Source organism: Pogonomyrmex barbatus, unplaced genomic scaffold (assembly GCF_055798465.1).
Source record: "Pogonomyrmex barbatus isolate J1 unplaced genomic scaffold, ASM5579846v1 scaffold5, whole genome shotgun sequence".
Lineage (NCBI taxonomy): Eukaryota > Metazoa > Arthropoda > Insecta > Hymenoptera > Formicidae > Pogonomyrmex > Pogonomyrmex barbatus.
This window is the reverse complement of record NW_028297149.1, coordinates 6,200,548-6,223,596: the sequence shown is the minus strand read 5'-3', so window position 1 is coordinate 6,223,596 and position 23,049 is coordinate 6,200,548. Positions and strand designations below refer to the sequence as shown.

The window sequence follows — 23,049 nt, the reverse complement described above, 5'->3', positions numbered from 1 at the left end:
TTGCCCATATTTTTCAAAAAGTTTGTCATGTCTTCGCTCTGCTTTATGAAAACGTCAACAACCATTGTAACATAACAAAACGAAATGTGGGATTTAATATTTTCGGTCGCGATTGCCATTTGGCACTTAAAACAGAAAGAATATGTCAGGTAAAATTTAACAAAATAAACAAAATAAATTGAGGCTTATTAAAAAATAATAAGATAATAAAGAAATAATAAAAATAATAAAAAAGGTAAATACTCTGTCGTACAAGAGTATCATTATCCTTACTTACTATGACAAAATTGTAATTTGCATTTATATTTGTCTATATCTTTTTCTACTTAACTTATAACAAATACATTTTATATACAAACTTTCTTACAAATAATATTCATATTTTAATTGATTTGTGTAATAATTTGATTATAATTTTTATAGATAATAAAAAGTCGATGACAAGAATTATATATAATAATGACTGTACATGTTTTATATGTTACAATGATATAATTACATTACCTCCACTAGTGAGAAAATCTGTTTTTAAAGCAGGATGTAAGACATTGTAAATAAAATTTTTTTCGATATGCATCCTTAGTACCTAAATTATAAAGTAATTATTTTATTCGATCGTGAAGTGATTGTAATAATTGTTATATAAATTATTATTGACATTTCATTAATTTAATCTTTAATAAATTATTGTCTAAATAACAATTTTTGCTAAATATAAGTAAATGAGAAGTTTTTCAATTGACAAATTTGAATGTTTTTACGTCATACTACCTTTACCGTCATTTGGATGACGGATACATATAAAGGGTGTTGAGAAAAATCATACTTTAAAAATAGAATAATATTTGTCAAAGAGGGTGATCAGCAACTTCCAAATATCTTCTAAAAATATATATATATATATATATATATATATAGTAAATATGTTAAGAATATACTGCTGGAAAATTTATAATTAATTTATTAGAATATTCTTAATATATATGTTAAATGTATTAGAATATGAAACTGCATTTTTAAATAACATTAATGATTTTGAATATATCAAAAATATACTTGTTAACAAAATTATCGCAGATAAATTTATATAAAAAATATGCATAAATTTAAATAATCATAACAAAAATGCATCATATGGCAGCTATTGCAATGCTTACGGTAGCATAAAAAAGTAATTTTTCAAATTACAATTATTTTTTAATACATTTAACATTTAATACATTTTACATTAATACATTTTATTAATTATTGCAATTATTTTTTTCTTTTATGGAAATATTGTTTTTTCATTGAAATTACATACTTGTTTTGTATTGATAGATATTTGTTAGATAGGTATTTATTTTTTCAATTTTATGTTATGAAACAGCTTAACCACTTGCAAATTAAATGTTATTTTATAAAATTTTTTAGAATCATATTTAGTACCAACTGGGATCTTATTAGTATTTATGGAGTCCATAGAGATCCGAATTATTGGTCAAATTCAGAGATATTTGATCCAGATAGATTTTTACTCGATAATATACGAAATCAGCATCCATATGCATATTTGCCATTTAGTGCTGGATCACCAAAATGCATTGGTAAATTATTTTTTTAATATTATTTTCAATATTCTTTTTAACAGTTTTCAATCTTCTTCTAAATTAAACAGATTGCAATAATACATATAATTGTAGAACAATGATTTGCTTTTGTGGAAATGAAATCTTTGGTAGCTTCTTTGATATATAATTTTTATTTGGAGCCAATAGAGAATTTAAAAGACGTTCAGTTTAATGCTGATATGTTGATTCGTCCCTCTTATGCGTTTAAAATTTGTTCCAATTGTTGAAAAACATGCAGATTTTAAGACATAAGTTCTTATAGAACTAGAACATAGAAAAATATAGAAGTGCTAATATTAAAAAGTTTAAAGTATTACTGTACTAAGTGTTTAGTCTATTTATGATACAACTAGGAAAAGGATAATTTTATATAAAAAAATAAATGAAAATGTAAAATATAACTTTTTCATATTGAGAGATTTTTTTTATACAAGAGAGATTTTCTTTTGCAAAATTCTTCATCGGCAGAGCATATTTAGATCTCAATTATATGAAATCTCGTTATAGATTTTTTTGCTCGTAGTTATATTCACAAAATATTCCTCATGTTACAAATTATTTTATATGTATTTCGTACATATTTTAGATATGTGAATTTATGATTTATGTTTAGTAACTATAAAAAAAATATATATCTATATATATATATATATATATATATATATATATATATAATAAAAGATATATATTAAATATATTAGTTACATGAATTGTAACTAAAAATACATGTTTTGTATACTAAATTTAAATTTTTAAAATTAAAAGGTTTGGTTATATTAAATAAAGTCATGTATAAAAGTAATATGTATGTTATAATCAGGCCCCGAATGTATCTCTATTAAGCTTGCATTACCGTCCCACAAAAAACCGAAAAAATATATATGTCCAAATTAAGTGCTATTTATATGCTAATTATGTGCTCTAGTCCTGATTTTTGTGCTCGCGCAGTTTAGGAAATGGGAATTGAAAAGGGGGTGCTGGCTTAACGAAAGTTAACACCTTCGCTTGTGTGTTAAAATTACACACAAAATTGAAAGTGAATAGCTCAGAATTATGTGCTATTTATGTGCTTTCAAAAGATATAAAAATAATTGGCGCCTTTCTAATAGTTTACAAGATATAGGCCAAAAAGACAATAAATATACGTTAACTATACAAGAGTAAAATACCAGTTAAAATATAGATAGCGAATCGGTTTTAGGCTTAAAATGTTCCTCTATTTATGTGCTCTTAGAATACAACAATTTTTGTGCTCATCTCCTACGGCTTACAAATCTTCCCTGAAATCAACACCGCACATATGTATAAGAGTAAAGTGTCAGTAAAAATAGAGATAACGAATCGGTTCTAAGCTTTTAATGTTCCTCTGTTTAAGTGTTCTCAAAATATGCAAGACTCGTTTTTTGTGTTCACAATTTAAATAGTGACATTGTTATTACTAAAAAATCTTAAGAAATAATGTCTCTATTATTTTCTCCATCTCTTATTTTAAAAGAGTAATTTTTAATTAGTTTACTAACAATGAAATTAATATATCTTTGCAGCATAAATAATTTATAAAAAGCTTTTTAAAGATATAAGTTATTCCATAATCCTTTTGATTTTATATAACGTATCAAATAATGTATCAAACATTGAACATTTTATATAATGTACTATTTCTCAGATACTACATTTCGTTAACTATCTTGTTGGACAATTACGTCTTGCATCAAGCACATACATTTTTGCAACATATCTTGACGGCATATCATATTAAATTTTGGAGTATTTTCTGTTGAATATTGTGGCAACACAAAATGCTTGAATTCTGATGTACTTATGACGATAAGCTTTGTTCAATTTTTACAGCATTTTTGCAGCATGTTATGATGCAGATCTTGCTCGGTATGTGCTACATTTTTGCTAACAGTATCTGTTACAACAGCTCATGCTGCTCGATTTTTGCCACCATAAAGCGTAGCATAACTTCGCAATTTGTGCTTTTGGCACGTTTTGCTATCTGAAATGTATATACTGAATATTCCTTGAATCTAGTTATCTTATATCATTTTTATGTCATGCTACGCATTTTGTGTGTAATGGGTCTTATAACTGTAAGCCACTGTAAATTACTAAAATTCTCTGCGTGGATGTATTAGTCATTGGTTAATCAAGTTAATACGCACACTACTGGATGGCCAATGAAAGATCGCGCTGACGACGTATTAACTTTTAGAACTTTTTATTAATACAACAATAAATGATAATTGTACCGCATAATTTTTTGATTAATAAGAAACTCTTATGCGAAAGTTGATACTAAATTATATACAGTTACTGAGACCTAAGGTAACAAAAGTTATGCTTCGATAAAACGCATATTTTTTCTATTGTGCTAATCTTCGTTTGGCAGAGTAATAATAATAGTAACGTTAATAACATTATCTCTTATTATTTAATCTTACAAAAACATAAGTATTACTAACATAAGTATTACTATTAAAAATTTTTGTATGTACAATTCTTATTCTTTTATTTATTTCTTATTTATATGCTGCCAACTATTTCTAAATGATTCTTTTATTTTTAGTATCACGATTGTTATAGTGAGAGTTAGAACAGACTTGTATTTTTTCTTTTATGATAAACTATATAATAATTATTAACATAAGAAAAACAAGCTCGAGATAAAATTATTTTATAAATTGATAAGAAGAAAACAATATTCTTTTTTAATGAAAACATATTTCTTCTTTGAAACTGTAATTTGTTTAAATAATTATTATTGTTGTAATTATTAATTATTGTTTAAATATTTTATTTTATTATTTAAAAAAACAAAGATGTTTTATGTGAAAACGTTAAGTATATATATATATATATATATATATGTATATATGTATATATATATATATATATATATATATATATACATACATACGCGCGGTACACTATACATATAATCACTTTACTAACGAGCCATCTATGACCTTACCTTTGTTTTCGCACATCAAATTCGCATTTATTATGATCTCAGCTATTCGTTGCCGGCACTTGACTAACTCTTGTTGTCAAGAACTCGAGATTGTGATCGCATATATTTCTCTTAATAACGATTTAATTATTATCAAGAAATATCGTAATCAATCGTAAATTATCACAAAAAATAGAAGTTAATCGCACAAACAGTTTCTATTCAATGTAAGTAACAGTAAATAAATTTAATCTGACTGATATAAGAAATAGAAATAATTTCCACGTATATTATATATGTATATACGTCACGTATATTATATATGTATGATATATATATATATATATATCATATTATATATGATTAAATAAACTAATAAAAGATAAAATTTTTAATTAAAATGTCTTAATATTTTCATTATATATATATATATATATATATATACAGACATTAATATTTTTAAATACAGAAGTGGCATGACAACAATTATCAACGTTAGCTGTTAGTGTTTTTAACATTTTTTTTTATTTTATATGTAAATTCAATGGTATTTACTTTTTGCTATTAACTATAAGCATTATTTGTAAAAAATTTGGAATTTGTTTACTACTTGTTTTTTTTGTATATTTATTTCAAGAAAAAAAATGAATTAATTTTTTAAAATTTAAGTAAACATATGCTAATGGAATTTTTTATAAAAAAGAATAAGAAAAAAGAGTTTCATTGCAATGCAGATATTGCTCTGTAAGTTTTTATAAAAATAAATAAAAATAAAGTTTATAAAAGTAAAATTTTTATAAAATTGCAACACAATTGTGCTTTAACAGATAGAATAACAATTCATTTGTGTTTGAATAATGTATGAATAATGTGGAAAATATGGATTTTAACCGACGTTAAGATAATTTCAAATTTTTATTATTGATATTAATATAGTCTCCGCATTATATTTTGTCAATTTTTCTTTTCTGTGACGAAAGAAACATTATTACAGATATGTGAAGTGACAATCATTATGGAATTATTAAAATTATTCCTAAGTATTAATCTAATATTTGTCACTCTAAACGATGCTATTGACAATGATACAAAAAATAATGTGTATGCAGATGAGCAATTAATAAAACCATTTGACAATTATATTCACTTCATACCATTCATTGAAGATATTTCAATTTTAATAAAATTCAATATGTATGATATATATAGTACATTTAGACCATATATAAACGAACAACGAGCAAAAGGCAATACCCTTTTTTATGGTAATCTTACGTCATATTTTCAAGTTTCTAATAAAACAAACTTAATACGTTTGAACGTATTAAATCTGAAAATAGATGAAACAGGAACCGAAGTTTTTACTTCGACAGATCGTAAAGTGATAAAACCGATAATGTATACATATGATAATAAAACGCAAACAGTTGTCATTAACTTTGATCACGAATTTTTACCATCTAATATCTACCATCTGATAATAAACTTTGTTGGAATTATGATTAACGTAAACAATTATTGGAAATCAAATTTAATTGATACAGTGTGAGTAGAGCACAAATGTAATAAATTTAAATATGTTAGAGACTAAAATATTATTACAAGATATAAATCTTTCTTTTTATTCACTTATATATTCACTTATATATTTGATTTCAATTTACTTAAATGTAATGATTTAAATGTAATAAACATATTGATATATATAAATCGAAAAACGTGTAAATTACAATACTTTATGTTATAAAAGTATGTTTTATCTAAAAAATATATGTTTAATGCAGTAATACAATAAAATAGGAAATATAAGAAATGTTATTCTCGAAGTCATAAGTAGCATTATAATAATCTCTAACATTCACATGCTATATATTAGTAATAATTAAAATTAAAAAATTTATTTTTAAAATGTCACAGATGGTTGATCGCAGCATCCAATCTGCATGGAATAGGTGTTCGTCCTGCATTTCCGTACTGTGATAGGCCGGATATTAGAACTAAATTTTCTATCTCCATACAGCATTGTTCAGATTATAAAATTGTAACAAATACAAGGATTTCCGAAGAAACTGGAGACGAAGACAAAACTTTCATAAAGTATACATCTGTTAACATCTCTCCTTATCTCATAGCGATTGTATTGCACAAATTCAGCCGTCTTACCGACGCTTGCTCTAATTATAAATTTAACGATAATGACATACCAGTCAAGGTAAACATCCAAATTTGGAGTGAAAACGACGTGTGGTTAGACTTCTTTCAGTGGATGATTAAAGCTTCCATAGAATACTTACAAAAAAAAATATCTAAAACGCTATTTCCACGAAATATGAAGATTATCGTAGCACAAAATTTTCAAGATAAAGATGTGGAAGCACGGGGACTCATTCTTTATAGGTACTGTGTGTATAAAACTAGAAATTTACAATAAACTTACTAACAATAAAAATTGTATATTTAATTTATGTCAATATCTAAGAAAATTTAAGCTCAAAATTATACAGCTTAAAATAGTGATCAAAAACAATGAAAGCTGAAAATTTAGGTGATAAAGATTAAATTTCATAGGTTTAATATACAAAGACATATTCATAATTAAATTCATAATAATAATAAGACACATTCATAATTAAATTATATTTTAGTGAGGCAGCTGTTCTTTATGATGTAGACTTTTTTAGCGGAGCACGAGAAATGACTGTGGCATTCACAATAGCACGAAAATTAGTATATCAATTCTTTGGCAACATGATCGGACAATCTTGGGGATCGTATTTATGGATAAACGAGGGTGTTGCCACCTTTTTAGGAATGAAAATTGTTGACGAGGTTGCTTTTGTTATAAATTACAGATTACAGATTGTTAGATAGTCTCATTATTGGAATTAAAACATTAATATTACAAATATGTAAAAAACCTTTAATGATTAAATATTAATTTTAGATTTAGAATTAACGAATATTGATAAATCAAATTTTCCAAATTTTTATATTTTGTATAAAATATAAAAGAAATTTGCTAATATTTATATCATAAAAATTAGTTTCTTGATATTTTAAACAATGACAAAGATCTGTTCAATTCTATATGTTTTTATTTAAATTTTTATTATACTTCTTAAGTATATTATTTAAAGATAAGAATTATATGATATTGATAACACTTATTATATTGTATTATATTATATTGATTGAAACTTTTGCTTGTAGATACTTGATTACACAATATTGAATCTATTCGTAGTGCAATTTCAACACGAGTCTCTTCATTTGAATGATTATTACGATATGCCTCTTGTATCAAAAGTCAATGAATTATCTGGTATTAATTCATTGTTTCCTTTTACTCGTTATATTAAAGGTAAGACTGAATATATAATACTGAATATAGTTAAATCATTATTTGTAAAAAAATTTTTAAGCTTTATTTTTATAGTGTTTTTACAATGTTTTCAAACTCACATATTATATAACAAAAGATTACTTAACTAATTTATTTGCAATTTATTTATATAATTTTTATTGCAAAAAATATATGTATACGTTATTAAAATTTAGAACTTATCTTCTCTTTTACAAAAATAATTACGTAGAAATTTATGAAAATCACAATTAATTTAGTTTATCTAATCATGCTTAATTATCTTTTATGATATTAATTGCTATAGCACCTGTTTTCATACGCATGCTGTCACAAACAATTCCCAAAGATGTGTTTATGTCAGGTCTCAGTCGTTATGTAGCTCTCCAGTGAGTATTAATCATAAGATATGTTATGTATTTAATCATGTAAATTACACTAAATTAACACATGAATAAATGAATTAAATAATATTATATTTCTAGTATCCTTTGTATAATTTTTTATGTTACATTTTAATATAAATTTAATATACATAAATTTTTACAACTTTAGTCAGGATAAATCTTTCGACACATCGAATAGTATTTCCAATAAATTCTTCAATATTATGCAAGAAACTTTAAAAAATATTTATAAGAGAAAAAATATGGACTTAGGAAGAAGGATGAATAATTGGATAATACAAAAACGCTATCTTGTATTAAATGTACAAACGATACAAAATACAAGCAAAGTGATAATAACATTATCACAAAATAATTCCGATAAATTATTTCCAAAAGGTTTATGGATTCATGTAACATACATTAGACAAAATTATCGCTATTATAATAATTTAAACATTGTATTTAAACATTGGCTACACCGCAGTAACCCAATTTTACGCGTGGCTAATACAACAAAAGATGAATGGATTATCGCTAATGTAGCTCAAGCTGGTAAATATGAACCAAACAGTATATTATATATCAATTTTATATATATTATGATATTAATTTCATATATATATATATATATATATGTGTATAGCAAAGTTTTATATATATTGTATATTAAATTAATTATTTAATTAATTATGAAATTTTTGTATGCCAAAGGATATTATCGTGTTAAATACGACGACAGATTATGGGAAAATATCTTGAAATGTCTTCTCTCATCTGAATATAGCAAAATACATGTTCTTAATCGTGCTCAGCTCATTGATGATGCGTACCATTTTCTATTAAAAGGCCAACTCAACTTTAATCTTTTCAAAAAACTCACATCTTATTTATCGAAAGAGGAAAATTATATATCATGGTATCCTGTATTTAAAATTATGGAACAAATATCCAGCTTTTTCCCATTTTCAAAAAGTAGTGAAATCAAAGTAAGTAATAATTAAATTATTAATTTATAGAACATATATCTGACTCATAAAGCGTAACATTTAATTGTGATATAAAAATGTCATTTTAACATTCAAAATTAGGATATAAATTTTATAAAAATAAACTGTGTAAAAATTGTGTTAATAATATTTTCTTGTATTATTTCATCTAGATTAAATGTTGTAATTATGTAAATAATTTTAAATAGTACAAATTAGTAGTCGTGTATTCAAATAATTGTTTTGTGAATACATTTATGTACGTTTGAAGTAAATATATTATTTTCTTGATGTATTGCAGAATTTATTTTTCATTATATTATATATAATACTATAATTAATACTATAATCAATATATTATATATAATACTATTGTATATAATCTTATAATTAATTTAAAATAAAATTTCCTATATGTATATTTTTTAAATTGTGAATAATATTTACAGAAGAATATATATGTATATAATAATATTTTTTTTAACTTGTAATATATATATATATCACAATTATATGTAACAAGTATCATTCACTATTAAAAAATTCTTATAAATATTTTTTAAATATTTTCTAAAAATAATATTATAAAAAATTGTTTTATTTTGTCTAACTTTATGATTTATGTGAAATAAATTAAATCACAATTTCTTCCACCAACAGACAGAAATTTTTGAAAACTTATATTATAAGAAAAATAAGATTAAAAATTTGGGAAATATTTTTTTCTAAATATTATAATAAAATTAAAAATTTTATTATTAACATAAGAATTAAAATATAAATAAATTATATTAATAAATTTTTCTTATTATTTTTCTTTTCCAAAATAACATATTAGTGTAATAATGATATTTGTTTATTTTCAGGCACACTTTTACCAAATTCTAGAATCTCTTTTAAATAATTTAGGATATAACGAATCAGATGAAAATAATTTAATTAAGAGTTTAAGGCATGAAGCTGCAAAATGGGCATGCGTACTTGGTTCTGACATATGTAAGAATAATGCTACTTTACGATTAATAAAAGATCGTCAAAAATATCAAGAATTTCTTAAAATCGAGGGGTAATATATTCCACAATTACAGTTTTTTTAATATCATATAATGGATAACAAATTGTCAATAATAGAAGACCATAGATACTAAGTTGCTTTTTTAACTCATTCTAATAATTATTTTATCAAATTATTTAGTATTAATCCATGGTGGAGCGATTGGACATATTGTGAAGGAACAAAAAAAGCAAATAATACTATTTGGGGCAAAGTATTTCTTTTAGCAAAATTTAATAAGAATCATTTAGTATCTTTAGCGTGCACTGAAGATATACAAATCATTTTTAATTACATCAACCTAACTTTATCAGAAATATTTTTATCAGAAAACTTTACTAAAGAAGATCGTATTACAGTTTTGCACTCCATTATTGCAAAACATGCAAAAAATAATTTAGTGCTCGATTATATATTGCAAAACTTAAAAGTAATATCCAGGTAATAATCTTTTGTAAGAAACATATATTGCATGAATTGCATGAAATTAAATAAAAGTTTGTCGTTTAAATTATATCAATTATACTGATTATAAATCTAATCATAATTATACCATAATTATAAATCTAACAATTTGTTTACAGAGAAATCAAACTGCCCGTAATATTAATAGACATTATTAATTACGTGTATTCTAAAGAGCAACTTGACAAGGTAAACTTTAGCTTTTAAAAAAAAAAATGATATACATATATTTTTTGACGTATCTTATATAGTACATAACTTCTTATTAAAAATAAAATACGATATAGCAATGAAAGGTAATATAAATTTTATTTTATATATGAATATTCCACAAGATAAAAAAAAAACGATAAAAAAAGAAGAAACAATCAAAGAAATTATAAAAAAAAATAAAGATGTAAATTATAAATATATATTATATATGTATAATTTACATCTTTATTTTTTTTTATAATTTCTTTTATTGTTTCTTCTTTTTTTATCGTTTTTTTCTATCTTGTGGAATATTCATTGACAATTTCTTTTTAGATCTATAATTTTTTCTTTGATTTTATTTTCACTATTTTTCTTTTCAAGATAAATATTTTTCATATGTATAAAAATAAATTATGTAATTATAATACACTTAATGTGAATGGATTTCAGGTGAGCAACCACATGAATAATTCTGCTTCTTATGATGATGTTTCATATATTAAACAAAAGATAGGAACACGATTGTCCCAAATCGAAAAACAAGTTTGCTACTTTGAAAAATTTTTAATTTCTTCAACTCAAGTACCCAGAGATGCTAGATAATAACATGTGTATTTATTGTATATAATTTGTTATATAATAATGCTTTAATAATGTTTTATCTTATGAAAAAAATTTTTATATATTTTTAATTATGCACGTGGTGGTTTACATAATTCCTCCGTATTTTTAATAGTCCATACATTCAAAATTCACATATACAGAAAATAGAAAATTCTTTAAAATTCAGAATGTGCTCGACTTTCTTCGTAAGATGGGGATACAGTTTGTCACGATAATACATGCTCAAATATTTCTAAAGGGTTTTAGAATTAAATATTATTCTATAATTTGACATAACTATATTTTGTATGTGAAATTTATATTGTTTGTGTTACCTAATAATAAGATAAAAGTGTTACATTATTGTAATCAAAATGTCATACTGTAAATTGTATTCAGCATATATTCACTAATAAACAATATAAATCATTTACAATATAATCGCCCATATTTTTCAAAAAGTTTGTCATGTCATCTTCGCTCTGCTGTATGAAAACGTCAACAAACTATTGTAACATAACAAAACAAAATGTGGGATTTAATATTTTCGGTCGCGATTGCCATTTGTCCACTTAAAACAGAAAGAATATGTCAGGTAACAAAATTTAACAAAAATAAATTGAGGCTTATTAAAAAATAATAAAATAATAAAAAAATAATAAAAATAATAAAAAATTTTTCTACTTAACTTATAAGAAATACATTTTATATACAAACTTTCTTACAAATAATGTTCATATTTTAATTGATTTTGTAATAATTTGATTATAATTTTTATCGATAATAAAATGTCGATGACAAGAACTATATATAACAATGATTGTACATATGTTTTATATGTTACAATGATATAATTACATTACCTCCACTAGTGAGAAAACCTGCTTTTAAAGCAGGATGTAAAACATTGTAAATAAAACTTTTCGATCTTTTTAATCGAACTTTCTAATCTTTTCGATATGCGTCCGTAGTATTACCTAATTTATAAAATAATTATTTTATTCAATCGTGAAGTGAATGATTGTAATAATTGTTATATAAATTATTATTGACATTTCATTAATTCAATCTTTAATAAGTTTATTATCTATATAACAACTTTTGCTAAATATAAGTAAATGAGAAGTTTTTTAATTGACAAATTTGAATGTTTTTACGTTATACTACATTATGTCGTCTGGATGACGAGGTGTTACATACAAAGAGTGTTGAGAAAAGTCATACTTTAAAAATAGGATAATATTTGTCAAAGAGGATGATCAGCAATTTTCAAATATCTTCTGAAAAGATATATATGTTGTGTTGAATATGTTAAGAATATACTGCTGAAAAATTTATAATTAATTTAGAATATTCTTAATATGTTAAATTTATTAGAATAATTAGAATATTTAAAATATAAAGCTGCATTTTTAAATAATGATTTTGAACGTATTAAAAATACACTTGTCAACAAAATTATATTGCATAGATAAATTTATATCAAAAATAAATAATTATTTAAATAGCTATTTTATTATTTAATTTATTTAATTTATAATGAATATAATGTATCTTTGTAATAACTGATTCCTTTCTAAAAAAAAAGGCATGACATCGATACTCGCATCTCTCGAATTATTGCTGTCGCTTTTCCGCGATGCCGATTGGTTTTCTCGCTACGCTAACTTCGTGAATAGCTGTCATTGTATTGATCTCACAGAGGATCGTTTTGACAATTATGTACCAAGAAGTTAAAAATATTATAATGTAACAGTAGTATAATGAGTAAGTATTATATTAATTTTTGCTCTTGTGTTGAAAAAGATAAATAGCGAGCGCGTAGCGCGCGTTTGTAATGTCTAGTATTAAGAAAAAAGGGAATAAAAAGCTAATTAACATAAAATGGAAGAGGAAGAATTATTGAATTTTAAAAATCGCACTTGATATATCAGATGCAGAAAAAATAGAACTGACGACGAAGAAAATTACGCATATAAAAAAATGTTATGTAACGTCAATAATATCTCGGTAGAATATAAAAGAGAAGCAGATAAATTTTGAAGAAATAGTAAAACAAATTCAAAAAGAATTGAAGGAATGAAACAAAAGATTCGAAATTTTTATCAAAATTTCACCTGATGTTTATGTAAACAATGTATGCAAATAAAACTACATCTTCATAAATCTATTTCTTGCGTAGCGTTGCAATAATAAAATATTACGATACGAAATATAAATGTTGATCGATAAAATATATTCATAACATTGCAATAGTTATCGTAAGCACTGCAATAGCTGCCAACCAGATACGACCAAAATTAAATGAACCATATTTTATAAAAATAATTATTTCTTTATTTGTAACTTGATTATGATTATTATTAATAAGAGAAAAGTGAGACCAATGAACAAGCAAAAACGAAATGTTGTGACAAAAACAAATTCGAGTAAACAATTTATTGTAAAAACAATAATTAGCAGAATCACCTTCAATAAATGTTCAAACATTTAGAAGTGAAAAAACATTGAAGAAAAACTATCTTTAAAGTAGCCGTCATCATTTCAAAATAATTAACTAATATCTGATCTAAGTCTAGACTGATCTAAGTTTAGAAGTTTAAAAGTTTAGATCAACAAGGTAATATTTACAATTATCCGAAAAAAACGATTTATATCTAATTATATATAATTATATATAATGTAGATGTAATTATGTGTTACGTCCAAGCTCCGAGAGGAGCTAACAAATACACTAACGATTCACTAATTTAAAATTTTGAATTAATTAATAAAGCTGGAATGAAGGAAGGACTAGCTTCGGACTATTTGTTCTCTCCCTATCTCTGTCTCTCACAGACCGACGTTCGCAGACAGTGTCGACGACGAGTATGTTCGACTGCGAGTCACTAAGTGAATCACTAAGTGAAGCGAGCTTGAGTACGGTATATCACAAGGATGCGTGGTCCATGGTTTTCGAAAAAAATGAGCGATATTATCGACATTGCAAGATAAAAAAGATTTTATTAGTTCCATTACGATGTTAAATTTTATTAATTCCATGCAGCATATATACCATATGCGCTTCGTGTCTTCGTAGAAATATTTTTGTTCAGCATCATAAAATTCATTTTATTAACTTTTAATAATAAATCATCTACCAAAGCTCCATGAACCCTCTATTAGCGATCCGTAATGTCTAATGACAGACGTCTATGGAAGAGATCTAATAGAGATCTCATAGACTTTCACAAAGCGGAACTGTGGATTTCCTGTGGTCGTCTATTGGCCGTCTACTGGAAATTCCGAATATTCATGACCGGCGTCTAATGGACGTCTACTGGAGGGTTTTGTTCTATGTGAAAAGTGTATGGATGCTTTGATATTGAATTTTATCACTTTTTACAATGCTTTCTTATTTTTAAAATCTTACATTAGCTTAATTAAATATATTTATAACCTGCGAATACATAAATATTTTCTTTTTTTAAATTTATTTGAAAATGTTTAGCACTCGATTTAAAAATATTTAAATGTCTGTTTTTACCATTCCTATAAGTAATCCTAAAAATGTAATAACTAATAATTATATTTATTTTTTTCCGAAGCAAAGTTTGTTATAAATTACCGGTGCTTGTAGTATCAATACGATTTTCTTATTTATGTGTACAATATAATTGTATGTATAATATAACTATATACAATAAAATTATGTAACGCAAAGTGACAAATAAGTAATAATATTTATTTTAGACATTAGTTTTATACATAAAATTATAAGATTATACGCAATATAATGTTATTATCGCTGTTGATAATCATTTTATAGATAATGACAGAATATATCATAATTTTTAAATTTTTAATAATTAATTGATTACGTAGATAAACTAAATAATATTAATTTATTTAAATATCTTTTTTAGAAATAAATTTTTTAAATTTACTAAACATTACAGACGAACTACGCATACACTACTTCTTTTGCGAGTGTATATTTAACAGAAAAATATAAAATATAAAAAATATTTTTATATTTTATATTTTTCTGTTAAATATACACTCGTAATCTTTTATCTATGATAATATATACAATGTGTATGATGAATATGCAAATTGTAAAAATAGATTATCAGCAATGATATCAATTCACAAAATAAGTGAAGATATTACAAACACGCGCTCTGTGCATGTTATTTTGTTAAATAAAAAGAACAAAAATTATAGAAGTAGAATATAATACTGTTACACTGTATTATTGTGTTAATTTTTAATTAATACAATATACATAATTGTCAAATGATTTTCTCAGTCATGAAGTAAGCGCAGCGAAAGGATCAGTTGAAATTAGAGAAAAGAGACAACAATAAATTCCCAGAAATGTAAGTGTTGACTTAAGATGCTTTTTTTATAAGTGGATACTTGTAGTGTATACTTATTAAAAACAATGTTTATTTTTATTAGGATACTACATGCGATATCACACATTCGATCATTGCAACTATATTTTCGATCGAAGTAAAGATAAGTTTAGAAATAATTTTTACATGAATATTTAAGTAAATATTCTTTTGTATGGATTGTTTTGTAATAGTCATAAGTCATAAATATTAATAGCATATCATATATGTTTTACGTAGAATTTTTTCATTGATTACAAACTTTAGATTTCTTTCTGATTTGACTGACGTAAAAATTATATAATTATAACTATCATAAGCATGATCTTACATAAAAAATTTAAAAACTATTCTGAAAAAGTAAAGGTAGTTACAAGAAAAATAATTCTGCTTTAATATTTCCCACTTTTTTATCCAATTGATATTAATAATTCTACAGACAGACAAGATAAACCAGCAGATAGTCATAATCATTGAGTCTATAAACTTTGATCTGTTATTCTGGCACAGTAATTAAAACATTTACTTATTAAAAATATTTATGTAATATTATGTAATGTATATAAATTTTAATATATTTTAAAATTTACATAAATTTTTATTTATAAATGTTGATAAAACATTTAAAAAATACATTTTTTATACTTTCTAAATTTTTTAAAAGTTATAAGGAATAATTAGCATATTTAAAAGCATGTTTCAATTATTAAATTTATTCAGAATATTGATACTATCACGATTAATAATAGAGGTTACTAATCGATAACAATCATGTATAGTTTAAATAACGGCTTTTATTATAATATTCTAAATTATATCTTAAACAAATTTCAAAATACAAATTCTCACACAAAAATGCGCGTTTGAATCTTACGAAATAAACGTCCGACCTTTTAATTAATGAATATTAATGATAAAGGTTACATTCAATGTCGACATTATTAAGAACTTGGTTTCACAGTAAGATGTCGACGTCAGGTCAACACGTGCCGAAGATTCTGTCCATTAATGAGAGAAAAGAAATCGGATTGAGGATCCGTGCGAGATCCATTCCTTGCAGCAGAGATGAGTCCGATCAGGGTACGAATAATTGATTATCGTGCTCTTATGCAGGACGTTTAAGATGTGAAGGTTTCCATCTGGAAAGGATGGCAAAGTTATTGTAGATTCTTCGTCCTTTTTCTGTCTCCAGGAATTTTAACTTTTATTCACTCGCAGAGTGAAACTTCGAATCTCTATCCTCTTTCTCAAGCTCTTCCCCTTATTTCAATCTCTGTTCTCTGAAAATCGCTCCCTCTCTCACATATCTCCCTACTATTTTCTTCAAGATCTTATTCTCTCCCCGATCAAGTCCGATATATTTCTCAATATACCAGTTACAATCTTACATAGTTGCAACACAGTAGTCAAAGAAGATTGTGTGAAATGTGTAATACATTGACACAGAAAGAAGAAATTGAAAACAATTAGTTATTCAGTCAAGAAACACTGATTAGTACAATGATTAATATTCTATTATTCTTTATTTTTATTTTATTGGCATATAATTTTTACGTACATTATGGACGAAATGGAAGGCTTATCAATCGTATACCTGGACCGTCAAGTTATTCAATCATTAGAAAGATATTGCAAAGTTCACGGAGTAAGTTAAATTTTAAAAACATTTGTTTGAATTAAAAAATTTTAAGATACAGAACTTAATATCTGTTGAATATTTTTTTAATATTATAATATTTTTTTAATAATTATAATAATTTTATCAATAGACTTCTTTAATTCACAATGTGTTTCTAATCTACATTTACGATTTTATTCAGATATATGTATTCAATTTTTTACATGCAACTACACACACACACACACACACACGCGCGCGCGCGCACGCGCGCGCACACTCCCACACATGATACACAAATTTTGTTCAGCAACTTTTTCGTGATGTGTAAAGGTGTATAATTAATATTAATGCTGGCAATAATTGAACAAAAATGCATAGATAACTTTGACGCTATGTAATTCCGACGAGTGTATCTTTGATACATTCAGAATCATTAGCGGTACTTAAAAATGCTGCTTCACCTTCTATTGTAATAAATTTAATATACATATTAAAAATATAATAGACTAGTTATAAATTTCCAGCATTATGTTCTTATATTCTCAATATATATGTCTTTTCTGTTCTTTCAGAGGATCTTTGGAAGTTACAGATATTAGACCAATATTATCCTGTTAGTAAAGTATGGCTTTTCTCTATACCCTTTGTATTTATCCGTCATCCTGATGACATAGAGGTAGTATAACGTAAAAACATTCAAATTTATCAATAATTATTGACAAATTGATAATTAAAAGTTTCTCATTTACTTATATTTAACAAAAATTATTATGTAGGTAAAGTATAAACACATTAGAGATTAAATTAATAAAATGTCAATAATAATTTAACAAATAATTATTACAATCATTCATTTCACGATTGAATTAACTAATTACTTTAAAACTTTTTAAATTTAGAAAATATTAAAGATGCATAAAGAAAAAAGTTTTATTTATAACTTCTTACATCCTTGGCTTAATACAGGTCTTCTCACTAGTAGAGGTAATGTAATATATATAACATATATACATTTTACTATTATGTAAAATTCTTATTATCGAGTTTTTATTACATATTCCAGTTACGATCAAAATCAAGTTATCACGTAAATCAAATAAAATATGAACATTATTTGTATATAAAAGAAAGTTTGTATATAAAATGTATTCGTTATATGTTTAGCAGAAAAAGATATAGAACAAATATAAATGCAAATTACAATTTTATCATAGTATGTTATAATTAAACTTGTGTACGACGGAGTATAAGATACGAACATACTTATCTTTATTTTCTATTTTTTAATAAACTTCAATTTATTTTTGTTACCTGATATATTGTTTTTGTTTCAGGCGCCAAATGGCAATCGCGACGAAAAATATTAAATCCTACATTCCGTCTTGCTATATTACAACAGTTTATTGAGGTTTTTACTAAGGAGGGCGAGGACATGGCAAACTCATTGAAAAATATTAGCGACCATATTGTAAAGGATTTAATGTTGTTTATTAGTGAATATACGCTGAATACAATTTGCGGTATTGCATTTTGATTACAATTACTTAAGTCTTTTAATTTATTGTTAGATAACTCAACAAACAATATAAATTTCAAATGCAAAATATAATTATGACAAATTAAAGATAGAACATTTAATTCTAACAAAACAAAACAAAACAAAACAAAACAAAAAACTTTTTAAAAAAATTTTACCATGCATTGTCATGATATTATTTTATGATATTTTGTACAAGTATATCTGTATTTTATACAAGTATATCTGTAGACACAGTCATGGGCATTTCTCTGCAAGAATTTGATTTGTTTCAACAACAATATCGAAATGCAGTTAATCAGATGTTGGAATTCGTCGTTTACAGGTAACTTATAGTATATAATAAATAATTACAAAGTATTCAGATAAATGAACACATTATCATTCAATTATATAAATATAATAATCATAAAAGTATATTCTCTAAAAGTTAGCAATTTAAACATTTAATCATCCAATCGCTTGTTTAAAATAAAATCTTTAAAATAAAAATTTTTTTAAATAAAAACTTTAAATGTTGAATGTTTATTATAATATTATGATAAAATTAATGTACTAAATTTAAAAACATGTGTCATTTCCAATATCTCCTAATATCCTTGTCTTTTCAAAATTATGTATATATTAATATGTAATTGTAATAATAGTAATTTTAAATTAATTAAAATTTAGAGGACTAAGACCATGGTTATATCTCGATTGGATCTTCGCACTAACATCAAAAGGTAGACAACAAAAAAAACTTCTAAATATAATACATGGATTATCTCAAAAAGTATGTAATTTTCTGTTATTTTTATTTTGTCTTTGTGTGTTTTTTATTATGTAAAGTTATAAAGAAATATATAAAGAGTTTATAATACTTTTATACAAAATGTATTAACAGGATCTGTAAATTTTGGGAATGTTATTAACGCATAAATAAAATAAATGGATTGACATTTTTTAGATTATTGCAGAAAAGAAACTTTATCATGAACAAACCAATGGACGATATTTGAAAAATTGTGATAAATGTACAATAGAGGAAGATAATGTAGAAGCTGTCACAAGTATGTATATAATCACATGTTATACTTTTACGTTATAAATTGATTTACATTATAAATTTCTTTTACAATATTGTTGATTATCAGTTGTGATAAGTATATTTAAAACTTAAGTAACAAATTTATCTGCATTAAAAATTAGTTCAACATTAATGTACTTTAATTTTTAAATCAGTATTGTTTGTTGAGAATAAATCAAAATTGTATTATATCAATAATAAAGATGCGCTTCATGAGAGTATGTGACATGTCTTACTTTTTAATTTAGTTGAAAAAAGACGACTGACTATGATGGATTTATTAATAGCAGCATCTCGAGAAGGCTATTTAACTGATTCAGATATTAAAGAAGAAATTGATACTATTTTGTTTGCCGTATGTAAATTTCGAAACTTTTTTATTTTTTATCTAGATATGTAAAAATGTATGTAATGGTGGTTATAGGGTCACGATACTACAGCGATGACTATCTGCTATGTTTTACTGTTATTAGCTGATCATAAAGATGTCCAGGTAACTTTTGTTTAATATCATGATTGGAAGAAAAATTAATTAATTTTACATTAACTCATCAGGTTAATTATATTAATAAATAGTAATTTATAATTGTAACAAATTTTTTGATGTGTATGTAAATGTATTAACTTGTGTAAAACATAATGTATAACAGTTTTTTTTAATTTAGACTACGCGCATGTTATATAATTTTTTAAACTAAAGGAGCAGAAATTAATATAACGTCATTACATTATAAATTTCTTAAAATACACAATATACACAATTGCCAAATATTAAATCTTTATTATGACAATTATTTACGAAGTAAGCACTGCGAAAGCACCAATCAGCATTGAAAATACAATAACTTCGATAATTTCGATGTATCTAAGTACCATTTTAATGTCTCCTTATCATAAGTGAATTAGACATTACATACGTGTGCGCGTATTATTTATTTTTTTAAATAAAAGAAGCAGAAATTAATATTTAGTGTTACGCTATTAATCTTTTGATACACACAACTGCCAAACATACATAATTTATATATAAAATGATCTCTACAACAGTAAATGAAATGAGCGCACTGACACAGCAAATCAGAATTGTAAAAAACGATAACAAACTTTAATTATTTTCGAGTATCGATTATGCTTTTTTAGAAGTGGATAGGTAACGAATGCATATATTATTCTATATTGTTTACATATTTTAAGCATAATTTGTTGGACACATTTAAATTATTATGTATTTTCTGAAAAATTTAATACAAATGTCTTAAAATATATTAATCAATTTTAATAATAATAGGATCGTGTCAGAGAAGAAGTTAATGCTGTAATGCATGAAAGTGGAGGAAGATTTACTATGCAGTCTCTACAAAATTTGTCGTATCTAGAAAGATGTATAAAAGAAACAATGCGTTTGTATCCTGTCGTTTATTTTATATCACGAGTTACTTCCGAGGATATAAAATTACGTATGTATCTAATTAATTTTATAAATGTTTAAAGATATTAAGGAATATTTAGAAATTTTATAGTAATTTAAAAAAATAATTTTTCAAATTACAATTATCTTTTAATACATTTTATTAATTATTGCAATTATTATTTTTTCTTTTATGGAAATATTGTTCTTTCATTGAAATTATACATACTTGTTCTGTATTAATAGATATTTGTTAGATAGGTATGTATTTTTTCAATTTGTTATGAAATAGCTTAACCACTTGTAAATTAAAAGTTATTTTATAAAATTTTTTAGAATCATATTTAATACCAGCTGGGACATCTTTGCTTATTAGTATTTATGGAGTCCATAGAGATCCGAATTATTGGCCAAATCCAGAGATATTTGATCCAGATAGATTTTTACCCGATAATATACGAAATCAACATCCATATGCATATTTGCCATTTAGTGCTGGATCACGTAACTGCATTGGTAAATTATTTTTTTAATATTATTTTCAATACTGTTTTTAACAGTTTTCAATCTTCTTCCAAATTAAATAGATTGCAATAATACATATAATTGTAGGACAACGATTTGCTTTATTGGAAATGAAGTCTTTCATAGCTTCTTTGATATATAATTTTTATTTGGAGCCAATAGAGAATTTAAAGGACGTTCAGTTTAATGCTGATATGATGATTCGTCCCGCTTATCCACTGGGTTTAAAATTTGTTCCAATCATTAAAAAACATGCAGATTTTAAGACATAAGTTCTTATAGAACTAGAACATAAAAGAATATAGAAGTGCTAATATTAAAAAGTTTAAAATATTACTGTACTGTGTTTCGTCTATTTATTCAACTAGGAAAAGGATAATTTTATATAAAAAAATAAATCGAAAATGTAAAATATAACTTTTTCATTCTGAGAGATTTTCTTTATGCAAGAGAGATTTTATTTTGCAAAATTTTTCATCGGCAGATGCGTGAGCATATTTAGATCTCAATTATACGAAATCTCGTTATAGATTTTTTTGTTCATAGTTTATATTCACAAATATTCTTCATGTTACAAATTATTTTATATGTATTTCGTACATATTTTAAATATGTGAATTTGTGGTTTATGTTTAATAACTTTAAAAAAAATATATATATATGTATAAATAAAAGATATATATTAGATGTATTAGTTACATGATTTGTAATTAAAGATACATGGATGTTTTGTATACTAAATTGTATAGTAAATTTAAATTTTTAAAATTAAAAGGTTTGATTATATTAAATAAAGTTATGTATAAAAGTAATATGTATGTTATAATCAAGCCCCGAATGTATCTCTGTTAAGCTCGCATTCCCGTCCCACAAAAAACCGAAAAAATTATA

General features: G+C 24.2%; 2 protein-coding genes across 2 annotated transcripts; both read left to right on the top strand.

Moving 5' to 3' along the window:
• Positions 1-4,616: 4,616 nt before the first annotated feature.
• Positions 4,617-12,060, top strand: LOC105426291 (glutamyl aminopeptidase-like). The gene is made up of 12 exons (XM_089081509.1): positions 4,617-4,793; positions 5,561-6,111; positions 6,484-6,963; positions 7,212-7,395; positions 7,777-7,927; positions 8,235-8,316; positions 8,483-8,868; positions 9,028-9,302; positions 10,169-10,368; positions 10,498-10,797; positions 10,941-11,010; positions 11,467-12,060. The coding sequence occupies exons 2-12, from the start codon at positions 5,582-5,584 to the stop codon at positions 11,617-11,619; spliced, it is 2,811 nt and encodes a 936-aa protein (XP_088937635.1). The 5' UTR covers positions 4,617-4,793; positions 5,561-5,581; the 3' UTR covers positions 11,620-12,060.
• A 5,198-nt stretch (positions 12,061-17,258) lies between these two features.
• LOC105426293 (cytochrome P450 4C1-like) lies at positions 17,259-22,480 on the top strand. Its single transcript, XM_011637449.3, has 12 exons — positions 17,259-17,643; positions 18,192-18,295; positions 18,519-18,603; positions 18,954-19,139; positions 19,388-19,481; positions 19,829-19,931; positions 20,106-20,208; positions 20,474-20,580; positions 20,650-20,718; positions 21,514-21,682; positions 21,970-22,149; positions 22,246-22,480. Exons 1-12 carry the CDS (start codon positions 17,499-17,501, stop codon positions 22,428-22,430), a joined length of 1,530 nt encoding a protein of 509 aa, XP_011635751.2. The 5' UTR covers positions 17,259-17,498; the 3' UTR covers positions 22,431-22,480.
• The last annotated feature ends 569 nt before the right edge of the window (positions 22,481-23,049 follow it).